General features: G+C 41.7%; 1 protein-coding gene across 7 annotated transcripts in view; it reads left to right on the forward strand.

Moving 5' to 3' along the window:
* Positions 1-21,423, forward strand: part of PDE4DIP (phosphodiesterase 4D interacting protein) — a 1,984,767-nt gene that overhangs the window by 1,845,521 nt on the left and 117,823 nt on the right. For all 7 annotated transcript variants that reach the window (XM_075321961.1, XM_075321954.1, XM_075321957.1 and 4 more), the window contains one exon: positions 15,833-15,879. In XM_075321961.1, the coding sequence (XP_075178076.1) occupies positions 15,833-15,879 (47 nt within the window). The remainder of the gene's footprint in view (positions 1-15,832; positions 15,880-21,423) is intronic.

The following is a 21,423-nucleotide window of genomic DNA, read 5'->3' on the forward strand; positions in this document are numbered from 1 at the left end:
CACATATCAATTGTGTGATCAGCCAATTGGTCCTCTACCGTGTTTGAGTGTATTGGCTGTTTTTTTTGGTCTGATTGTCCTTCTACAGGTCCACTCTTGGATTTTTACAAATTATTAGATTAAAGGCTAAGTTTTAGGCGTAATCATTTTTATTCACTTTTGCTATTTCTATACACTTACCAGTGAATTGATACCCAGTAGCTATTCTAGTGCAAAAGGAGGATCTACAAAATATTAATGTCACTTTTATGTTGAGGTGCCCAAACTTTTGCACCTGTCAAATTTTGTTTAAATGCAGATTGCACATTTTCTGTTAGTACAATAAACCTCATTTCAATCCTGAAATATTACTGAGTCCATCATTTATTAGATATATGAAACTGAAATAGCTGCTGCAAAAACCCAAATTGTTATAAAGAAAAAAGGTTAACAGTAATAGGGGTGCCCAAACGTTTTCATATGACAGTATAAATATACTGTATATATATATATATATATATATATATATATAATATATAAAGCTGAATGTGTGTGTATGTGGGTGTGTGTGTGTGTATGTCCGAGATTGGCATCCGCACCGTCGCAGCTACATCCACAGAATTTTGCACACTCACACTTCTGGACCTGGAGAGCGTCATAGGCTATGTTTTGAGGGGAAATTTTAACTCCACGCTTTACAGTTATTTGCCAAAAAACCTGCCTCCATTAAAGCGAATGGAGCTGGGAGCCACAGTGCAGCCAGAACTTCAGAAGAATGCGCAGCCATGCCCTTATATGGAATGTTGGCGTGTCACAATGCAGCCTGGGAAAGAGACAGATGCAGCCAGGGAAAGAGACAGACACAGACAGGATAAGAAACAGACATAGACAGGGTAAGAGACAGACACAAAGAGACAGACACAGACAAAGAGACAGACTGACAGGGAAAGAGACAGACAGGGAGGGAAAGCGGGAGATAGGTTAATGGACAGACACAGACAGGTAAAGAGACAGACACAGACAAAGAGACAGAGACAGACACAGGGAAACAGACAGACAGGGAAAGAGAGGGAAAGAGACAGACAGGGTAAGAGACAGACAGGGTAAGAGACAGAGGAAAAGAGACAGACAGGGAAAAAGAGGGAAAGAGACAGACAGGGAAAGAGACAGACAGGGAAAGTGACAGAGATAGATAGACAGACAGGGAAAGATTGAGACAGATGGAGAAAGAGACAGAGACAGTCAGAGACAGACAAGGAAAGAGACAGACAGACAAAGAGATAGAGAAAGAGACAGAGAGATATAGTAGTACAGCTAGTTTTTATATATATATATATATATATATATATATATATATATATGTGCCAATCCCGGACATACACACATTCAGCTTTATATATTAGATGTAGGTGAATAAAGTCCGATTTTTTTTATCCTAAAAACTTACTATAAAGTAATGAGAAAATAAACAATTTAATCCCTCCATTGGTCTCAAGCCACCAACTCTCATACATTTTAACAGGAGCCCTAAGATGTTGAGCCATACTCTGGTGATATAACAGGGAGGATTTTCTATACTTGAAGCTGCAGTGCAGCATCTTACTCCACAAGCAGATTGCACTGGACATAGAGATCCATTGTACAGAGCAGTTCATCTCTATGTCCTATATTCTACAGGGACAATAAAGAAGAGATTTTTTTCTTTTAATAACATTTCTAAAAATAATAAAAAAACTGAATATTGTAATTTTAATGATATTTTTAAAAAATAATAAACATCACAAATTAGGAAATAACATGGACATATTTTGTGCCCCTGTAATTGTAATGACTCGTACAACACAGTGATCAGATTATTTATGGGGTAAGTATATGGTGTAAAAACATGGCATGATTGATTCTTTTTCTGTATTAGGCCCTGTGCGCACACTGCATTTTTGTTCATAACTTTTGTGCAGTCCTTCCCCAGCAAAATCTATGAAAAAACCAAATGCTGTGCACACACTGCGTCTTTTTTCCTATAGGTTTTGCTGCAGAAATTCTGCAGCTTTTCTGCAGCAAAAAAAGAAGTAGCATGTCACTTCTTTTCCACAGGTACCTGCGTTTTTGCCATAGATAATAGTAAAAAAACGCAGGGACCAAACCGCGGAAAAACCATGGGTGCGTTTTTACCGCGGTTTTTGCAGCGGGTGCGGAATTCTGCCAGAGGGTGCGGATTTTTCTTAAGAAAAGCAAATTTCCCAGTGAGCACAGGACCTTAAACCCTTAAAAAATGTATCGCTGAGGCCATGTTCACATGTAGCGTAAATGCTGGGTTTTTCTCCAGGTGTCCACACCAAGCAATAGAGTAACAGTCTTCACTGATTATGGAGTTTTTGCTGGTGTTTTTTATGCCTTTTCCGCTATATTTGATATGTTTGTTGCAGATGTGAATCAGGGTTTTAATACTACAGAAAAATCTTTGATTCTGCATTTAAAAATGTAGTAGTACTTTTTTTTTGTTTGCGTTTTCTTCAGGCCCCACAAAGAAGCCTATAGAGAATAGAGTTGAGCGCGGTTCGAGGTTCTCCAGTTCGCGGCTTGAGTGATTTTGGGGGCTGTTCTAGATAGAACTAGAACTCGAGCTTTTTGCTAAAGCTCGATAGTTCTAGATATGTTCGAGAACGGTTCTAGCAGCAAAAAGACCAGCTAATTACTAGCTGGCTTTCCGCTGTAATAGTGTAAGTCACTCTGTGACTCACACTATTATGAAATTTCAGTGTATAGTGTGCGGGAACAGCGCATTGAGATCACTGCTGTATGGATAATGGTGATCGCCATTTTTTTTTATTTTTTCCTTGTCTTCCTTCCCTAAGCGCGCGCGTGTAGTGGGGCGGGCCAGCATGTCAGCCAATCCCAGACACACACACAGCTAAGTGTACTTTTAGCCAGAGAAGCAACGGCATGTGTGATAGGATGTCCATGTCAAATGTCCCTGCATTATAAAAACGAGTATCTGCCCGTCCGGACGCCATTATCTCTTCTGCGTCCTTGGTGTCAGTCACCGCTGGTGCAGCGCCTATCTCCGATACTGCTGTGTACGCTCTATACACAGTGCTGTACAGAATAGGGATAGCACTTTCTATCAGTCCTTTTAAGGGCTAATACTGGCAGGGTCAGAGCAATAGGTGACAGGTCCGTGAAAACAGAGTTTAACAGCTACACAAGATGAGAGCGTCTGTGTAGCTAAGGACAGGGATTTCCTCGCTGCATTTCCCCATTAGGAGGGATAGAAAGGCAGGATTCCTTTCCTCTACCCAGAGACCCACAACCCTGCCACTGTACCCTCCTGCCCTTTGCACACTCAAACTCATTGTTACTAAGCCATTATACTAGCAAACACTGAGTGAACTTAGTGGCATCCTAAACGTGGCTGTTGGACTTCTGTATTGTCCCACTAGTGCAAAGATATTTGCAGCACGTCTGCCTGCATTGCACACTCAAACTCATTGTTACTAAGCCATTATACTAGCAAACACTGAGGAAACTTAGTGGCATCCTAAACGTGGCTGTTGGACTTCTGTATTGTCCCACTAGTGCAAAGATATTTGCAGCACGTCTACCTGCATTGCACACTCAAACTCATTGTTACTAAGCCATTATACTAGCAAACACTGAGTGAACTTAGTGGCATCCTAAACGTGGCTGTTGGACTTCTGTATTGTCCCCCTAGTGCAAATATATTTGCAGCACGTCTGCCTGCATTGCACACTCAAACTCATTGTTACTAAGCCATTATACTAGCAAACACTGAGTGAACTTAGTGACATCATAAAAGTGGCTGTTGGACTTCTGTATTGTCCCACTAGTGCAAAGATATTTGCAGCACGTCTGCCTGCATTGCACACTCAAACTCATTGTTACTAAGCCATTATACTAGCAAACACTGAGTGAACTTAGTGGCATCATAAAAGTGGCTGTTGGACTTCTGTATTGTCCCACTAGTGCAAGGATATTTGCAGCACGTCTGCCTGCATTGCACACTCAAACTCATTGTTACTAAGCCATTATACTAGCAAACACTGAGTGAACTTAGTGGCATCATAAACGTGGCTGTTGGACTTCTGTATTGTCCCACTAGTGCAAAGATACTTGCAGCACGTCTGCCTGCATTGCACACTCAAACTCATTGTTACTAAGCCATTATACTAGCAAACATTGAGTGAACTTAGTGGCATCCTAAACGTGGCTGTTGGACTTCTGTATTGTCCCACTAGTGCAAAGATATTTGCAGCACGTCTGCCTGCATTGCACACTCAAACTCATTGTTACTAAGCCGTTATACTAGCAAACACTGAGTGAACTTAGTGGCATCATAAAAGTGGCTGTTGGACTTCTGTATTGTCCCACTAGTGCAAAGATATTTGCAGCACGTCTGCCTGCATTGCACACTCAAACTCATTGTTACTAAGCCATTATACTAGCAAACACTGAGTGAACTTAGTGTCATCATAAAAGTGGCTGTTGGACTTCTGTATTGTCCCCCTAGTGCAAATATATTTGCAGCACGTCTGCCTGCATTGCACACTCAAACTCATTGTTACTAAGCCATTATACTAGCAAACACTGAGTGAACTTAGTGACATCATAAAAGTGGCTGTTGGACTTCTGTATTGTCCCACTAGTGCAAAGATATTTGCAGCACGTCTGCCTGCATTGCACACTCAAACTCATTGTTACTAAGCCATTATACTAGCAAACACTGAGTGAACTTAGTGGCATCATAAAAGTGGCTGTTGGACTTCTGTATTGTCCCACTAGTGCAAGGATATTTGCAGCACGTCTGCCTGCATTGCACACTCAAACTCATTGTTACTAAGCCATTATACTAGCAAACACTGAGTGAACTTAGTGGCATCATAAACGTGGCTGTTGGACTTCTGTATTGTCCCACTAGTGCAAAGATATTTGCAGCACGTCTGCCTGCATTGCACACTCAAACTCATTGTTACTAAGCCATTATACTAGCAAACACTGAGTGAACTTAGTGGCATCATAAAAGTGGCTGTTGGACTTCTGTATTGTCCCACTAGTGCAAAGATACTTGCAGCACGTCTGCCTGCATTGCACACTCAAACTCATTGTTACTAAGCCATTATACTAGCAAACATTGAGTGAACTTAGTGGCATCCTAAACGTGGCTGTTGGACTTCTGTATTGTCCCACTAGTGCAAAGATATTTGCAGCACGTCTGCCTGCATTGCACACTCAAACTCATTGTTACTAAGCCGTTATACTAGCAAACACTGAGTGAACTTAGTGGCATCATAAAAGTGGCTGTTGGACTTCTGTATTGTCCCACTAGTGCAAAGATATTTGCAGCACGTCTGCCTGCATTGCACACTCAAACTCATTGTTACTAAGCCATTATACTAGCAAACACTGAGTGAACTTAGTGTCATCATAAAAGTGGCTGTTGGACTTCTGTATTGTCCTACTAGTGCAAAGATATTTGTAGCACGTCTGCCTGCATTGCACACTCAAACTCATTGTTACTAAGCCATTATACTAGCAAACACTGCTGCCAGTTTAAGGGCCGTAGTTGCATTGTCAATGATAATTATTGTTGTTTATTCTGATGTTAATAAAGCTAGACCACCGCTGAAATCTACACCACCTTTCAATTTTTACTACCACATTTTAAGTGCACAATCTTGTCGCAATCAAAATGAGTGGCAAAATGACAGATGCTGGTGGAAAGGGGAAGAGGCGTGTTGGAAAAGGAAAAAAAGGGTTTGTCCGTGGGGAAGGTGGCAAAGCTCCATTAACATCTGCTGAAGATAGACCATCTTCCAGCAAAAGTAAGATGTCTACTACTTACCGTGGACAATCCGATGTGCTCCCTTTTTTACGGACACAAACAACTGGAACAAAGGTAGATGATGGACAAAAAAGGAAAATGCTTGAATGGATCTCAAGTGGTCCAACAAGTGCCCTCTCCGCCACCTCAACTACCGCATCCAAAAAACACCAGTCCTCTGAGTTGTCTTCCCAATCAAACTTGCTTTCTTCTAGCTCTGAAGTCTCCATCCGCCTTGCACAGTATGGTGGAACTGAGATGGCTGAGTCTGCAGAGCTGTTCAGTCACACTATAGCCTGGGAATCAGAGGTCTGCTCCCAAGCTACAGTGAGTACAGACCAGGAAATGGTCTGCAGTGATGCCCAGAACCTTTTGTGACTCTGATTCAGGCCGTGAGGACCAAGTTTCTGAGCATAATGTTGACCCTTATTCACAAACTGTAACACCTGTTGTTATAGACAATGAGGAATATACTGATGACGATGAGACGCAGATACCAGATTGGGATGACAACTTAAATATTCGGTCAGGGCAAGAAGAGGCTTGGTCTGAGGGTGAGGGGAGTGTAAACACAACAATTTATGAGGAAGTTCTAGATCCCACCTACTGTCAACCCACAGTCAGGCTCTCGAGGAGGTCAACAGAGACGGTGGAGGAGGATGCAACTGACGACGAAGTTACCTTGCGCCTTCCTGGACAGAGTAGGAGTACTGGTAGCACGTCTACAACTGCATCCTCAGCTACCACTGTGCCTCTGAGCACTAGTCGGGGTGGATCAGCAGGTCGCATGCCCTCTAAGCCTTGCCTAGCCTGGTCCTTTTTTGACATAGCAAAAGATCGCCCAAATTATGTGATCTGTAAAATTTGTCATGATTCTGTTAGTAGAGGGCAAAACCTCAGCAGTTTGACAACTTCTTCCATGAATCGTCACATGAATAAATATCATATATCCCGGTGGGAAGCTCACCGTGCTGCAATGCGGCCTAGCGGAGCGAACCATCCACCGCCTGCCCCTTCTAGTACATCCGCGCGCTCTTCATCTTCTAGGACTGTGGGGACAGCTGTCACACCTGGTTTTCCACACACAACTTCCACCATTGTAACCGCAACAGGCAGTTTGCTTGGTAGGTCGTCAGTTGGTTTGGAAGGGGAAACAAGTACGTGTGTACAGCTCTCTCAGACATCGATAGCACCAACGTTGGATGAAGGCGACATCATGTCTACGCCTGCACTTTCCTCACAAAGCTGCATTTTTCCAGGGATACCCTACTCGACAGCAGCCAGATCTCTGTCCCTCAGATGTGGACAAATAAAAGGCCATTTCCTGCGACCCATGACAAAGCTAAGAGGTTGACTTTATCCCTCTGTAAGCTCTTGGCTACCGAAATGCTGCCTTTCCGCCTAGTGGACACACAGGATTTTAGAGACCTTATGTCTGTCGCTGTGCCCCAGTACCAGATGCCCAGTCGCCACTACTTCTCTAAGAAAGGTGTGCCCGCGCTACACCAGCATGTCGCACACAACATCACCGCTTCCTTGAGAAACTCTGTGTGTCAACGGGTGCATTTCACCACCGATACTTGGACCAGTAAGCATGGACAGGGACGTTACATGTCGCTGACTGGGCACTGGGTAACTATGGTGATAGATGGTGAAGGGTCTGCTGCACAAGTCTTGCCGTCCCCACGACTTGTGTGTCAATCCTCTGTCTGTCCAAGTTCCGCCACTGATTCTGCCTCCTCCACCTCATCTGGGTCCTCCACCTCCGCCCCAAGCCTGCCTGGTCAGGCCACCAGTGTTCGCACTGCGCAGAAGGAATCACGCACCCCTCATTACTATGCTGGCAGCAGAGCGCAACGGCATCAGGCGGTCTTTAGCTTGACATGTCTTGGAAATAGGAGTCACACAGCGGCTGAGTTGTGGGCAGCTCTGGAGACTGTGTTTAATAAATTGTTGTCTCCACTCAACCTGCAGCCTGGTAAGGCCGTGTGCGACAATGCTGCAAACCTGGGTGCGGCCCTTCGCCTGGGCAAGGTGACACACGTGCCTCGTATGGCTCACGTGTTGAACCTTGTTGTCCAGCAATTTTTAACACACTATCCCGGCCTAGATGGCCTTCTGACCAGGGCACGAAAACTGTCTGCTCACTTTCGCTGTTCAACCGCCGCACCTGAGCGACTTGCATCGCTCCAGAAGTCTTTCGGCCTGCCGGTTCATCGCCTGAAATGCGATGTGGCGACACGCTGGAATTCGACTCTCCACATGTTACAGCGACTGTGGCAGCACCGCCGAGCCCTGGTGCAATATGTCATGACGTATAGCCTGGGCCAACGAGATGCAGAGGTGGGGCAGATCACCCTGATGGAGTGGTCTCAGATCAAGGACCTATGCACCCTTCTGCTCAGTTTCGACATAGCGACGAATATGTTTAGCGCTGACAATGCCATTATCAGCATGACAATTCCAGTCATTTACATGCTGGAGCACACGCTAAACACTATTCGGAGTCAGGGGGTGAGACAACAGGAAGGGTAGGAACTACAGGAGGATTCATATGCGCAAGACACAACAACATCACCAAGGTCCAGACGTTCATCATCACCAACGCGGCAGGCATGGGACCATGGGGGACAGGGATCAACAAGGGCGCATGGTAGGAGGCGAAATGTTGAGGAAGGTGCAAGAGAACATGAAGAAATGGAGGACGAACTGTCCATGGACATGGAAGACTCAGCGGATGAGGGAGACCTTGGTCAAATTTCTGTTGAAAGAGGTTGGGGGGAGATGTCAGAGGAAGAAAGAACGGTTAGCACCTCTATACCACAAACACAGCGTGGACTTGGTCCGCATGGCTGCGCAAGACACATGAGCGCCTTCTTGCTGCACTACCTCCAACATGACCCTCGTATTGTCAAAATTAGAAGTGATGATGACTACTGGCTTGCCACACTATTAGATCCCCGGTACAAGTCCAAATTTTGTGACATAATTCCAGCCATAGAAAGGGACGCACATATGCAGGAGTATCAGCAGAAGCTGTTACTTGATCTTAGCTCGGCTTTTCCACCAAACTACCGTGCAGGTGCAGGGAGTGAATCTCCCAGTTGTAACTTGACAAACATGGGACGATCTCGTCATCTTCAACAGTCTACCCGTACCAGTAGCACCGTATCTGGTGCTGGTAACAGCAATTTTATGGAATCTTTTCATAATTTTTTTAGACCGTCCTTTGCAAGGCCACCAGAGACAACAAGTCTGACACATAGTCAACGGCTGGAGAGGATGATACAGGAGTATCTCCAAATGAACATTGATGCCATGACTTTGCAAATGGTGCCTTGCTCATTTTGGGCTTCAAATCTTGAAAAATGGCCAAAGCTCTCAACTTACGCCTTGGAGATTTTGTCGTGTCCAGCTGCCAGCGTTGTCTCTGAACGTGTCTTCAGTGCTGCTGGGTGTGTGCTGACAGATAAGCGCATGCATCTGTCCAGTGACAATGTGGACAGACTAACGTTCATCAAAATGAACAAGTCATGGATCCACAAGGAATTTACTACCCCTGTGTCATCCTGGGGAGAGTAAATGCTTGTGGATTTGGTATGTGCTTGATGCAAATCAAAACATCCTGTTTGCAACTAGGGCACAAGTGCTGCCACTGATGGGGTGTCTGTGTGGCCCAATTTTTGGAAAAAAGGGAGACTCCGCTTGGAGTAACCCTTGCTTGCTGTGTTTTTTAAAAGGAGCCAAGATGAACAAGTCATGGTTCAGCAAAGACTTTGCTACCTACCCCGGTGTCATCCTGGGGACGGTTAAGGATGGCGTATTTTGAATGTGCTTGATGTAAATCTAGCTGTGAAGTGTACAACTGGGGCACAAGTGCTGCCACTGAAGGGGTTAGTGTCTGTGTGGCCCAATTTTTGGAAAAAAGGGAGACTCCGCTTGGAGTAACCCTTGCTTGCTGTGTTTTTTAAAAGGAGCCAAGATGAACAAGTCATGGTTCAGCAAAGACTTTGCTACCTACCCCGGTGTCATCCTGGGGACGGTTAAGAATGGCGTATTTTTGAATGTGCTTGGTGCAAATCTAGCTGTGAAGTGTACAACTGGGGCACAACTGCTGCCACTGAAGGGGTGGGTGTGTGTGTGGGGCCCAATTTTTGGAAAAAAGCGAGACTCCGCTTGGAGTAACCCTTGCTTACAGTGTTTTTAAAAAGGAGCCAAGATCAACAGAGCTGGGATCAGGGAAGACTTTGCTACCTACCCCGGTGTCATCCTGGGGACGGTTAAGAATGGCGTATTTTTGAATGTGCTTGATGCAAATCTAGCTGTGAAGTGTACAACTGGGGCACAACTGCTGCCACTGAAGGGGTGGGTGTGTGTGGGGCCCAATTTTTGGAAAAAAGGGAGACTCCGCTTGGAGTAACCCTTGCTTATAGTGTTTTTAAAAAGGAGCCAAGATGAACAGAGCTGGGATCAGGAAAGACTTAGCTACCTACCCCGGTGTCATCCTGGGGACGGTTAAGGATGGCGTATTTTTGAATGTGCTTGATGCAAATCAAAACATCCTGTTTGCAATTAGGGCACAAGTGCTGCCACTGATGGGGTGTCTGTGGGGCCCAATTTTTGGAAAAAAGGGAGACTCCGCTTGGAGTAACCCTTGCTTACAGTGTTTTTAAAAAGGAGCCAAGATGAACAGAGCTGGGATCAGGGAAGACTTTGCTACCTACCCCGGTGTCATCCTGGGGACGGTTAAGAATGGCGTATTTTTTAATGTGCTTGATGCAAATCTAGCTGTGAAGTGTACAACTGGGGCACAAGTGCTGCCACTGAAGGGGTGGATGTGTGTGTGGCCCAATTTTTGGAAAAAAGGGAGACTCCACTTGGAGTCACCTTGCGGTGTTTTACTTGCTTTTAGAAGGGCGTGCCATGCCTATATCTGTGTCTCCTCCTCTTTTTCCTTGTCCAGCTCTTTTGTTTTCGCATGAGTATATGTCCTTGTCACTTTCCCATGTGTTTGTGTTGTGTTGTGAGTTGTTTGTCACCTTTTGGACACCTTTGAGGGTGTTTTCTAGGTGTTTTTATGTGTTTGTGATTGCCTGCCATTGTTTGCTATGTGGTTCGAGTTCGGTTCGTCGAACGTTCGACGAACTGAACTCGAACGAGACCTCCGTTCGACGAACCGAACTCGAGCCGAACCACGACCGGTTCGCTCATCTCTAATAGATAAAAAAAACACCAAAAGCGCCCAGTTAAGCAGCATCATTAGACACTCAGCGGGCGGAGACTTAATGAAATCATATCCACTATGTTTTTCTGCTGATTTTTTGCACAGAAATTCTGCTGTGTTTACCTTTCCAAGCAAAGTGGATGTGAAAAGACGCCGCTGAACTCTGCCAATCTCTGCTTTATTTTCTCTAGAAGTTTCGATGTGGAGCTTAATGAAATGCAGGGGAAAACTGCAGATACTTTTATAAGGGCATATTCAAAGCTTTTCTGTACTATAAAAACACTTAAAAACCCAGCTTCACCTCTGCACCAAAATCACATGAAATAATGGGGAAATGGAATAAAAAATAAAAAAAAGGAAAAGAGTAATACACAAGTAAAAGAGAATAAACAAAACTCAACTATGGATTGCAGATATTTTTCAGATTTATATTGACATGGAATGTGAATTTTAAAATATGCACAAATGTACATAGAAAGATTTGGTTGAGTTCCAATGTGAGCACACCGGGTTCTCCTGATTCTCGTACTATAGAATATAATCATGGAAATCCACACAAGACACATTTTTTTGTATTTAAAATCCTGTGCAGAAATATATCTTATTCCATTCTCATAATAAAGCCCCCTTCACACATGCGCATAAAAAATGCACGTGTGGCACGGTTCGCTTTGACCATCTGTGTGGCCAGCCATGTGTACGGGTGTGTCATATTTGTGCTATCATGTGTGCCATGCGTGTGTACGTGTGTGTCATCTGTATGTTGTCTGCGTGCGATCTGTATGCTGTACGTGTGACGTACCGGAATAAAAAGCATTCAAGAAATGAATGATTTGTATGTGTTATAGATGTGAAAATATGAAAGATGATAGATAAATATATAGATATATGGTAGATAATAGAGAAATAGACTGTTTGATAACATATACAGTCATCGCCAAAAGTTTTGAGAATGACACCAAAATTATTTTTTCACATGATCTGTTGCCCTCTGGTTTTTAATTGTGTTTGTCTGATGTTTACATCACATACAGAAATATAATTGCAATCATATTATGAGTACCAAAAGGTTATATTGACAGTTAGAATGATTTAATGCAGCAAGTCAATATTTGCAGTGTTGACCCTTCTTCTTCAGGACCTCTGCAATTCTCCCTGGCATGCTCTCAATCAACTTCTGGACCAAATCCTGACTGATAGCTGTCCATTCTTGCATAAGCAATGCTTGCATTTTACCAGAATTTGTTGGTTTTTGTTTGTCCACCTGTCTCTTGATGATTGCCCACAAGTTCTCAATGGGATTAAGATCTGTAGAATTTCCAGGCCATGGACCCAAAATCTCTATGTTTTGTTCCATGAGCCATTTAGTGGTCACCTTTGCTTTATGGCAAAGTGCTCCATCATGCTGGAAAAGGCATTGTTGGGCGCCAAACTGCTCTTGGACAGTTGGGAGAAGTTGCTCTTGGAGGACATTCTGGTACCAGTCTTTATTCATGGCTGTGTTTTTAGGCAAGACTGTGAGTGAGCTGATTCCCTTGGCTGAGAAGCAACCCCACACATGAATCGTTTCAGGATGCTTAACAGTTGGCATGAGACAAGACTGGTGGTAGCGCTCACTTCTCCTAATAAGCTGTTTTCCAGATGTCCCAAACAATCGAAAAGGGGATTCATCTGAGAAAATGACTTTACCCCAGTCCTCAGCAGTCCACTCCCTGTACCTTTTGCAGAATATCAGTCGGTCCCTGATGTTTTTTCTGGAGAGAAGTGGCTTCTTTGCTGCCCTGCTTGAAACCAGGCCTTGCTCAAAGAGTCTCCGCCTCACAGTGCGTGCAGAAGCACTCACACCAGCCTGCTGCGATTGCTGAGCTAGCTCGGCACTGCTGGTAGTCCGAACCCGCAGCTGAAACAGTTTTAAGATACGGTCCTGGCGTTTGCTGGTCCTTCTTGGGCGCCCTGGAGCCTTTTTGGCAACAATGGAAGCTCTCTCCTTGAAGTTCTTGATGATGCAATAGATTGTTGACTGAGGTGCAATCTTTGTAGCTGTGATACTCTTCCCTGTTAGGCCATTTTTGTGCAGAGCAATGATGGCTGCACGTGTTTCTTTAGAGATAACCATGGTTAACTGAAGAGAAACAATGATACCAAGCACCAGCCTCCTTTTAAAGTGTCCAGTGGTGTCATTCTTACTTAATCATGACTGATTGATCGCCAGCCCTGTCCTCATCAACACCCACACCTGTGTTAATGGAACAATCGCTAAAACAATGTTAGCTGCTCCTTTTAAGGCAGGAATGCAATGCTGTTGAAATGTGTTTTGGGGGTTAAAGTTCATTTTCTTAGCCAATATTGACTTTGCAAGTAATTGCTGTTAAGCTGATCACTCTTTATGACATTCTCGAGTATATGTAAATTGCCATTAGAAAAACTTAAGCAGTAGACTTTGTAAAAATTAATATTTGTAGCATTCTCAAAACTTTTGTCCATGACTGTACAGCTTTCTATTTTACCAAATAAATAATTAAATGGAAAAATCGACGTGGAGTCCATCCAATTTTTGATAAATAGCAAAGGCAAAGCTGACAGCTGGGAGGTGATGTTATCAGGCTGGGAACGTCCATGGTTATTGGGCCCTTCCCAGCTTAAGAATATAGGCCCGCAGCCGCCCCAGGAATGGAGCATTATGGGATGCTTCAAGTCTGGCTATTTGACTCAGCTCTTCCCGATTGCCCTTGTACAGTGGATATTGGGGTAATAGTTTATGGGGCTGATGTCAGCTGTGTAGTTTCGGCTAGCATCAAGATCTGGTGTTAGTAATGGAGTACTAATACAGTATTGCCCCCAAAAACACACGCATAAAAATCAATTACTACAATTAAGACTTCCGAACCTTTCCCTCATTCCCCACTTTTTACAAAACAAAATCCATACAGGTCAGCCTGTAGTTCACAAATGCTAAATTGAAAAAAAACACAAACACACAAACATGCAAACAGAGAAATAAAACAACACAAGTGCCCTTTTTCACCACCAGCGGATTCCCTGGACTACAGTGGACCTGCGTTGATTTTTTTGTAATAAAGTGGGGAATGAAGGAGATTTTCATAGTTACATAGTTACATAGGTTGAAAAATGACCTAGGTCCATCTAGTTCATCCTTCCTTCACCAATTATACATTTTTTCGTTGTCATTTATAACTGACAATGCTGTGAACTGAGGAAATCATCCAGCCCTTTTTTAAAAGCTGTTATAGTGTCTGCCATTACTACCTCTTGTGGTAGGGCATTCCACAGTCTGACTGCTCTAACTGTAAAGAACCCTTTCCTATTTAGCTGCCGGAATCATTTTTCTTCCAATCGCAGTTAATGCCCCCTGGTCCTTAGTATTGTCTTTGGAAGGAAGAATAAGTCATGTGCCAGTCCTTAATATTGACCACACATGCATTTATACATATAAAGGTGTACTTTACAATATACATTATTCACTCGACATTCCTTCAGTCTCATAGACTCTCCCTGTCTCCTCTTAACCCTTGGCACCAGAATTAAACTTTGTGCCTAGCTTCTGCAAAACATTCCCACTCTAGTCTACCTCAGGATCATATTACCTTGAGAAAGGCTCACCATTGAGCCAAAACATTGTCAAACTGACGGTTTGAGTTTTTGCAGAAAAAATTACACATAAAGTTAAAAAATCTTTTCCATACCCATACATGTGCCAGAAAGGTTTCTTTCTACACAACTTGAATGTAACATGACTACAATTATTTGGTGAGAATCTGACTTCTCTCTTTAAATGTGTGCTATTTGTTAGTATCACGTGAATGATTTTTCTCTTTTTTAAAAAATAGTACCTTAAACATTGTTACGTTTTAACCATATGCACTTTACACATTTAAATCTTATTCCAATTGGATTTGTCATTGACACACATTTAGTATATTCCTGGAGATATTTCAATGCTTTTACAGTGAACTTGTTTTATTCCCAACAAAAGATAATACTTTGTAATAAGGGGACAGTGTTGTACATAACAGAGGACGCTATGAGAGATGAACAAACCCAAGTTTCATTGTTCGTATCAAACACAGACTTTACAAAAAAACACAAAGTTCGGATTCGGAGTTTCACTGTGTGCTCTATGCTTGGTGCTGAGCCCAGTGTGAGCCGCTCGCAGTGAAGGTAATCACACCATGATCGGATGTAGTGTGCAGCAAAATAAAAGGTAAAACCTCCGCCCACCCTCCCCCGTAAGTGATCTGTATATGGCTGGCTGCATGTAGGCGGAGACCTGAACTGCCCAATTACTGACTTCCGTTGGGATTCAACTCAAGTCCAAGTCTCAATCCAAACAGTTGTCTCTATTTTGTACTGAATAAATTATAACATTTTTAAAAGCCTATTTAAAAAACACAAAAAATAAATATATCATGTATTTACTTCTAGTTTCATTAGGTAGATTTATGTATGAATTTTCTGCAAAATTTACATGTAAAAGATCAATTGTGAAAAGAAGCCACCGAAAATACCTGCAGCTGCAATACACAAGATAAGAATAAACAAAATGGTCACCCCTTTTCTAGACTCTTATGCCCTTGCTAAAACAAATACATACGGTACATTAAAACTGACTTCTTGTTCAAATATGGGTAGAAGAATTTTAATCGATAGGACAAAAGTCAGATACTTGTCTGTTTTTATGCAACATGTGGAAATGTATATGTACTTTGAAATATGGATGCAGTTAATGTTTTTCATTTTACTTATTGTACATACATTCCTTTTTATTGCAGTTACAACTACCTACGGTGCATTAAAGGAAGCAAGATTAAATCTACAGGTAAGGGATTGATAGCTATATTTTATGCTAACTGATTAATATATAGACGAAAACAAGATCTAATACATAAAGAAGTAAAGATATATCTAATTTGAAGACATAGGGCTACAGTAAAAGAAAATAACACTTTGAATAAAACGTACACTGAAGGAATAGATATTCATGCTGCCTAAGCCATGAGCAGCATGAATTAAACATTGGCTGCGCTATTGCAGCCATGTATGTTTTACTATGAAATCCTTTAGCATAGTTTGTGAAGCTCAAAAAATGTGACTAGGGTGACAAGTCCACGAAGCAGATCCCAGTCCCACATCTTCAAACTTAAAGGTCTTTCCTAATGAGTGAGCATAGGAAGAGACCTGTCAGTCCTAGGAGGTGGGGCAGGGACAAGCTTCCCAGAACCTGCCTCTTAGACTAGTCATCCTAGTCGCATTATCGCCAGTTGGTTTCTCAAAATATGTTTTTGTCACAGCATTTCAGGAGAAAACATACACTACTGCAATAGTGCAGCCAGTGTCTGATTCATAGTACCCATGGTTCAGGTACATAAATATCTGGAAAGAGACAATGAGTGCAAATAGGGTATTTTCTGTGGTAAAACTATAGATATACGTAACAGGCTCACCTGTGACAGTTGTGTCTAACCTCAACTAAGCTATGAGGTCATCATAGAAAATGGCTGCTGCAGCACCGCTGTGTAGGTAAAAAAGCTGGACAAGAATGCATTTTATTTCCATGGATGTCTCTGCATTATATTCCAGTATTCCTCACAAATTAGGTCTAGAGTGTTTCAATCAATTTATAGAATAAGATGATAGGATTCCTTTAGATCAGAAAAAGTTCATAATGAAGGTCTTATCTTTTATTTTACTCAATTATTTCCCTTTTTTAGACTAAAGTTATCATCAGAAACTTGGGATGGCCATGGGTGCTAAAGTAGTACCAACATACGCAAATTTGTTCATGACTGTATTTGAATCCATTTTTATGAATGACACCAATTTTTTAGTAATATAATTTTCTATAGGAAATACATTGATGATTTAACCCCTTCACGACCGTCCAATTTTTCGCTTTCGGGGTTTTTTTCGCCATTCATAGTTTCATAGTTTCATAGTTTTTAAGGTTGAAGGGAGACTCTAAGTCCATCTAGTTCAACCCGTAGCCTAACATGTTGATCCAGAGGAAGGCAAAAAAAACCCAATGTGTCAAATAAGCTCCAATGGGGAAAAAAATTCCTTCCTGACTCCACATACGGCAATCAGACTTGTTCCCTGGATCAACACCCTGTCATAAAATCCAATATACATAACTGGTAATATTATATTTTTCAATTAATGCGATCAGGCTCTGCTTAAATTTTACTTGTGAATCCCTCAATACAACATCATACGGCAGAGAGCTCCATAGTCTCACTGCTCGTACAGTAAAGAGTCCTCATCTGTGATTATGATTAAACATTCTTTCCTCAAGACGTAGCGGATGCCCCCGTGTTCCAGTCGCAGGCCTAGGTGTAAAGAGATCTTTGGAAAGGTCTCTGTACTGTCCCCTCATATATTTATACATTGTGATTGGATCCCCCTAAGCCTTTGTTTTTCCTAACTAACTAACCCCAAGTTTAATAACCTGTCTTGGTATTGCAGCCCACCCATTCCTCTAATAATCTTGGTCGCTCTTCTATCTACCTGTAAGATTATGCTATTTATAACCTTCTATACTTTTGCTAACAAGAAATGCATCCATTCCTCTCTTAAATTCATTCAGTGAGTTGGCCATCACCACTTCCTCAGGAAGAGAGTTCCAGAGCCTCACTGCTCTTACCGTGAAGAACCCTCTTCTATGCTGATGTAGGAATTTTCTTTCCTCCAATCGAAAAGAATGCCCCCTTGTTCTTGTCATAGTCCTTGGTACAAACAGATCATGGGAGAGATCTCTATATGGCCCTCTGATATATTTGTACATATTTATTAGGTCTCCCCTAAGTCTTCTCTTTTCTAGAGTAAATAGACCTAATTTTGATAACCTTTCCGTGTATTGTAATGCACCCATTCCATTTATTATTTTAGTAGCCCGCCTCTGAACCCTTTCAAGTTCAGTAATGTCTTTCTTCAGCACCGGCGCCCAAAATTGCACACAATACTCCAAGTGTGGTCTGACTAGTGATTTGTACAGAGGGAGAATGATGTTTTCATCTCGTGCCCCCAGACCTCTTCTAATGCATCCCATCACCCTATTTGCTTTGGTGGCTGCTGCCTGACACTGGGCACTCCAATTTAGATTCTTATTCACTAAGATGCCTAAGTCTTTTTCCATGTCTGATTTCCCCAGCAGTTTCCCATTTAGTAAGTAATCGTAGCATCTGTTTCTCCTTCCCATGTGCATAACCTTACACTTATCTGTGTTAAACCTCATTTGCCATTTTTCAGCCCAATTCTCCAATTTACTCAAGTCCATCTGTAGTTGCAAACTGTCCTCCTTTGTGTTAACTACCTTACATAGTTTTGTATCATCTGCAAATACTGATATTTTACTCTGTAAACCATCCACCAGATCATTAATAAATATATTAAATAGTAGGGGGCCCAATACAGACCCCTGTGGCACCCCACTAGTAACCCTGGCCCAATCTGAGTATGCACCATTAATAACCACTCTTTGTTTTCTACCACTAAGCCAGCTACCTACCCATCTACACACATTTTCCCCGAGCCCAAGCTTTCTCATTTTACTTAGCAGTCTTTTATGTGGGACAGTGTCAAATGCTTTACCAAAGTCGAGATAAATGACATCCAATGATTCTCCTCGGTCCATGTGAGAGCTTACATCCTCATAGAAGCTGATCAGGTTAGTTTGACAGGAGCGATCCTTCATAAATCCATGTTGATATGGAGTTAAACAGTTATTAACATTGAGACATTCCATAATAGTATCCCTTAAAAACCCTTCAAACATTTTACCCACAACAGATGTTAAACTTACCGGCCTATAGTTTCCAGGTTCCCTTTTGCACCCTTTTTTGAATATTGGTATTTATACCAATATATATAATATATATATATATATATAATATTGATATTCTTTTACCGAGTGCCGTAACTTTTTTATTTTTCAGTCAATATGGTCAAGTGAGGGCTAATTTTTGCGGAACGAGATGTACTTTTAAATGAAACCATACGTTTTACCCTATAATTTACTGGAAAATGGCAAAAAATTCTAAATGCATAAAAATTGCAAAAAACGTGCGATAGCACTATAGTTTTGTGAGATATTTTATTCACTCTGTTCAATATATGGTGAAACTGATATGTTGGTGTGATGCCTGAGGTCAGTGCGAGTTCGTAGACACCAAACATGTATAGGTTTAGGCTTTTATAAAATTGGACATTTGTCCAAAAAAGTGGTGCACGTTTTACACCATATTCCGTGACCCATAGTGTTCTTATTTTTCGGGATCTATGGCTCAATGATGGCTTATTTTTTGTGTCCCGAGTTGACATTTTTAACGGTACCATTTTTGCGCAGATGCTATGTTTTATTCGCCTATTATTGCATTTTGCGCAAAAGTTGTGGCAACAAAAAAAACGTAATTTTAGTGTTTGGAATTTTTTTGCCGCTTTGCCGTTAATGATCAGATTAATTTATTTTATATTTTGATAGATCGGGTGTTTCTGAACTCGGCAATACCAAATGTGTGTATATGCAGATACGCTCACTTTCTGCCTCACTCGGCTCTGGGCCGGGTGAAACCGAAAGTAATTCATGTGTGTTACAGGAGTCATCATATGACCCTGTGCTACCATGACAACCACCGGAAGTCACGTGATTACGTCATTTGACTTCCGGTAAATGTTTACCGCCGATGCCGTTATAATGGCGCTGTCACATATTGACAGCACCATTTAAGGGGTTAAATGGCACGAGCAGATAACGATTCTGCTTGTGCCTGACAGGCACACATCTCAGCTGTGAAAATGAGCTAAGATGTGCGCCGATCGCGACATGCTGTCTGCAGCAGACCGCGGGCAGTAACACTATCACCGCAAGGACGTAATATTACTGCCCGCGGTTGTTAAGGGGTTCATTTGGGACAGCTTACGAGGAATTTTACAAGCTTTTTTTTAACATAGTTCATGTGCAATCATTGGGGTGTAGGGTAGAGCTTTCCCCCACATATATCAACACTATGATAGTATAGATTTCCTTGATCTTACTATCTATCATGATCATACCAGATACAAACAAAAACTTTTTTTGTAAAAAGGTTAATGCTAATGGATACGTATGACAGTAATTACCTAATCAAATGGTTAAGAAACACTCACAGTAACCAATTCAAAAGAATTTGAAGAAATTGTACACTTGAGGAATTCACTAAGCAAAGTACAGTTCTATGCAATAGATTCACAGAAAAAATGATCCAACTAAGGAGAGCGATCACTACAAACAAGGTATTAAAACAGGAGGATCTGAATAGACCCTCCATCCAGTCGGTTGAGTCCCGACTCCCCATGCAATGTTGACATGAATTTAATGACCACTTTTAGTTCATAAAGTAATGAGCTCAAAAATATTCTTGGCAAACATTGCGGCATTTTGAAGAACGATCTCTTATTAAAAGAATGTATACTAGACAAACCAGGAGTTACATTCAGAAAAGCCAACTCTTTGAGAAATATTTTGTCTTCTAGTAAAATAATATCCCATAAAAATAAAACACTCTTATGCACAAGTAATCCTGGAGTACATAATGTGGAGTTACCAAATGTCTATGCTGCCTATCTATCTGATAAATGTACCAATTTCCAATCTAATATGGACCAAACAACTTATAGCATTAAAATAAAAAATGACTTGCCAATCCACTAATGTGATATATCTGGTAGAATGCCCATGTGGCAAACAATATATGGGTCACACCACACAAGCCCTGCATAAACGTTTTAACTCCCATAGACACAACAATCACTAGGGCTACCTTCTGAATGGACTTTTAAAGCATTATACTACTGTATGTCACAAAATAAAAATCCCAACAAATTAAAGATTATGTTAATTGAACATGTATCCAACCAAGTGCATAAATGGATTGAAATCCTGAATAAAAAAGAAACATTATGGATCTACAAGTTGAGCACATTAAAATCCGGTGGTCTGAATGAGGTCACAGATTTGTTTTATTGAAACTACACTGTTCTATTGAAACTGTACATTTTAATGAATATATTTTACTTAAATATTATTTTTTTTCCAAACATAACACAACAAGGTATTGCTTTCACTAAACTTTTAATTTTTGATATGTCTTGATTTTGTATATCTAATATATAAAGCTAAGTGTATGTATGTATGTATGTGTGCATGTATGTGTGTATGTTCGCTAAAGGAATCCGCACCGTCGCAGTTACAATCACGAAATTTTGCACAGACACCCCATGTGACCCAGGGAACATCATAACTATGTTTTGACAGGAAAATTTAACCCCACACTTTACAGTTACTCCAAAAAACATGCCTCCATTAAAGTAAATGGAGCCTGGAACTACT

This window comes from Anomaloglossus baeobatrachus, chromosome 8, assembly GCF_048569485.1.
Source record: "Anomaloglossus baeobatrachus isolate aAnoBae1 chromosome 8, aAnoBae1.hap1, whole genome shotgun sequence".
Lineage (NCBI taxonomy): Eukaryota > Metazoa > Chordata > Amphibia > Anura > Aromobatidae > Anomaloglossus > Anomaloglossus baeobatrachus.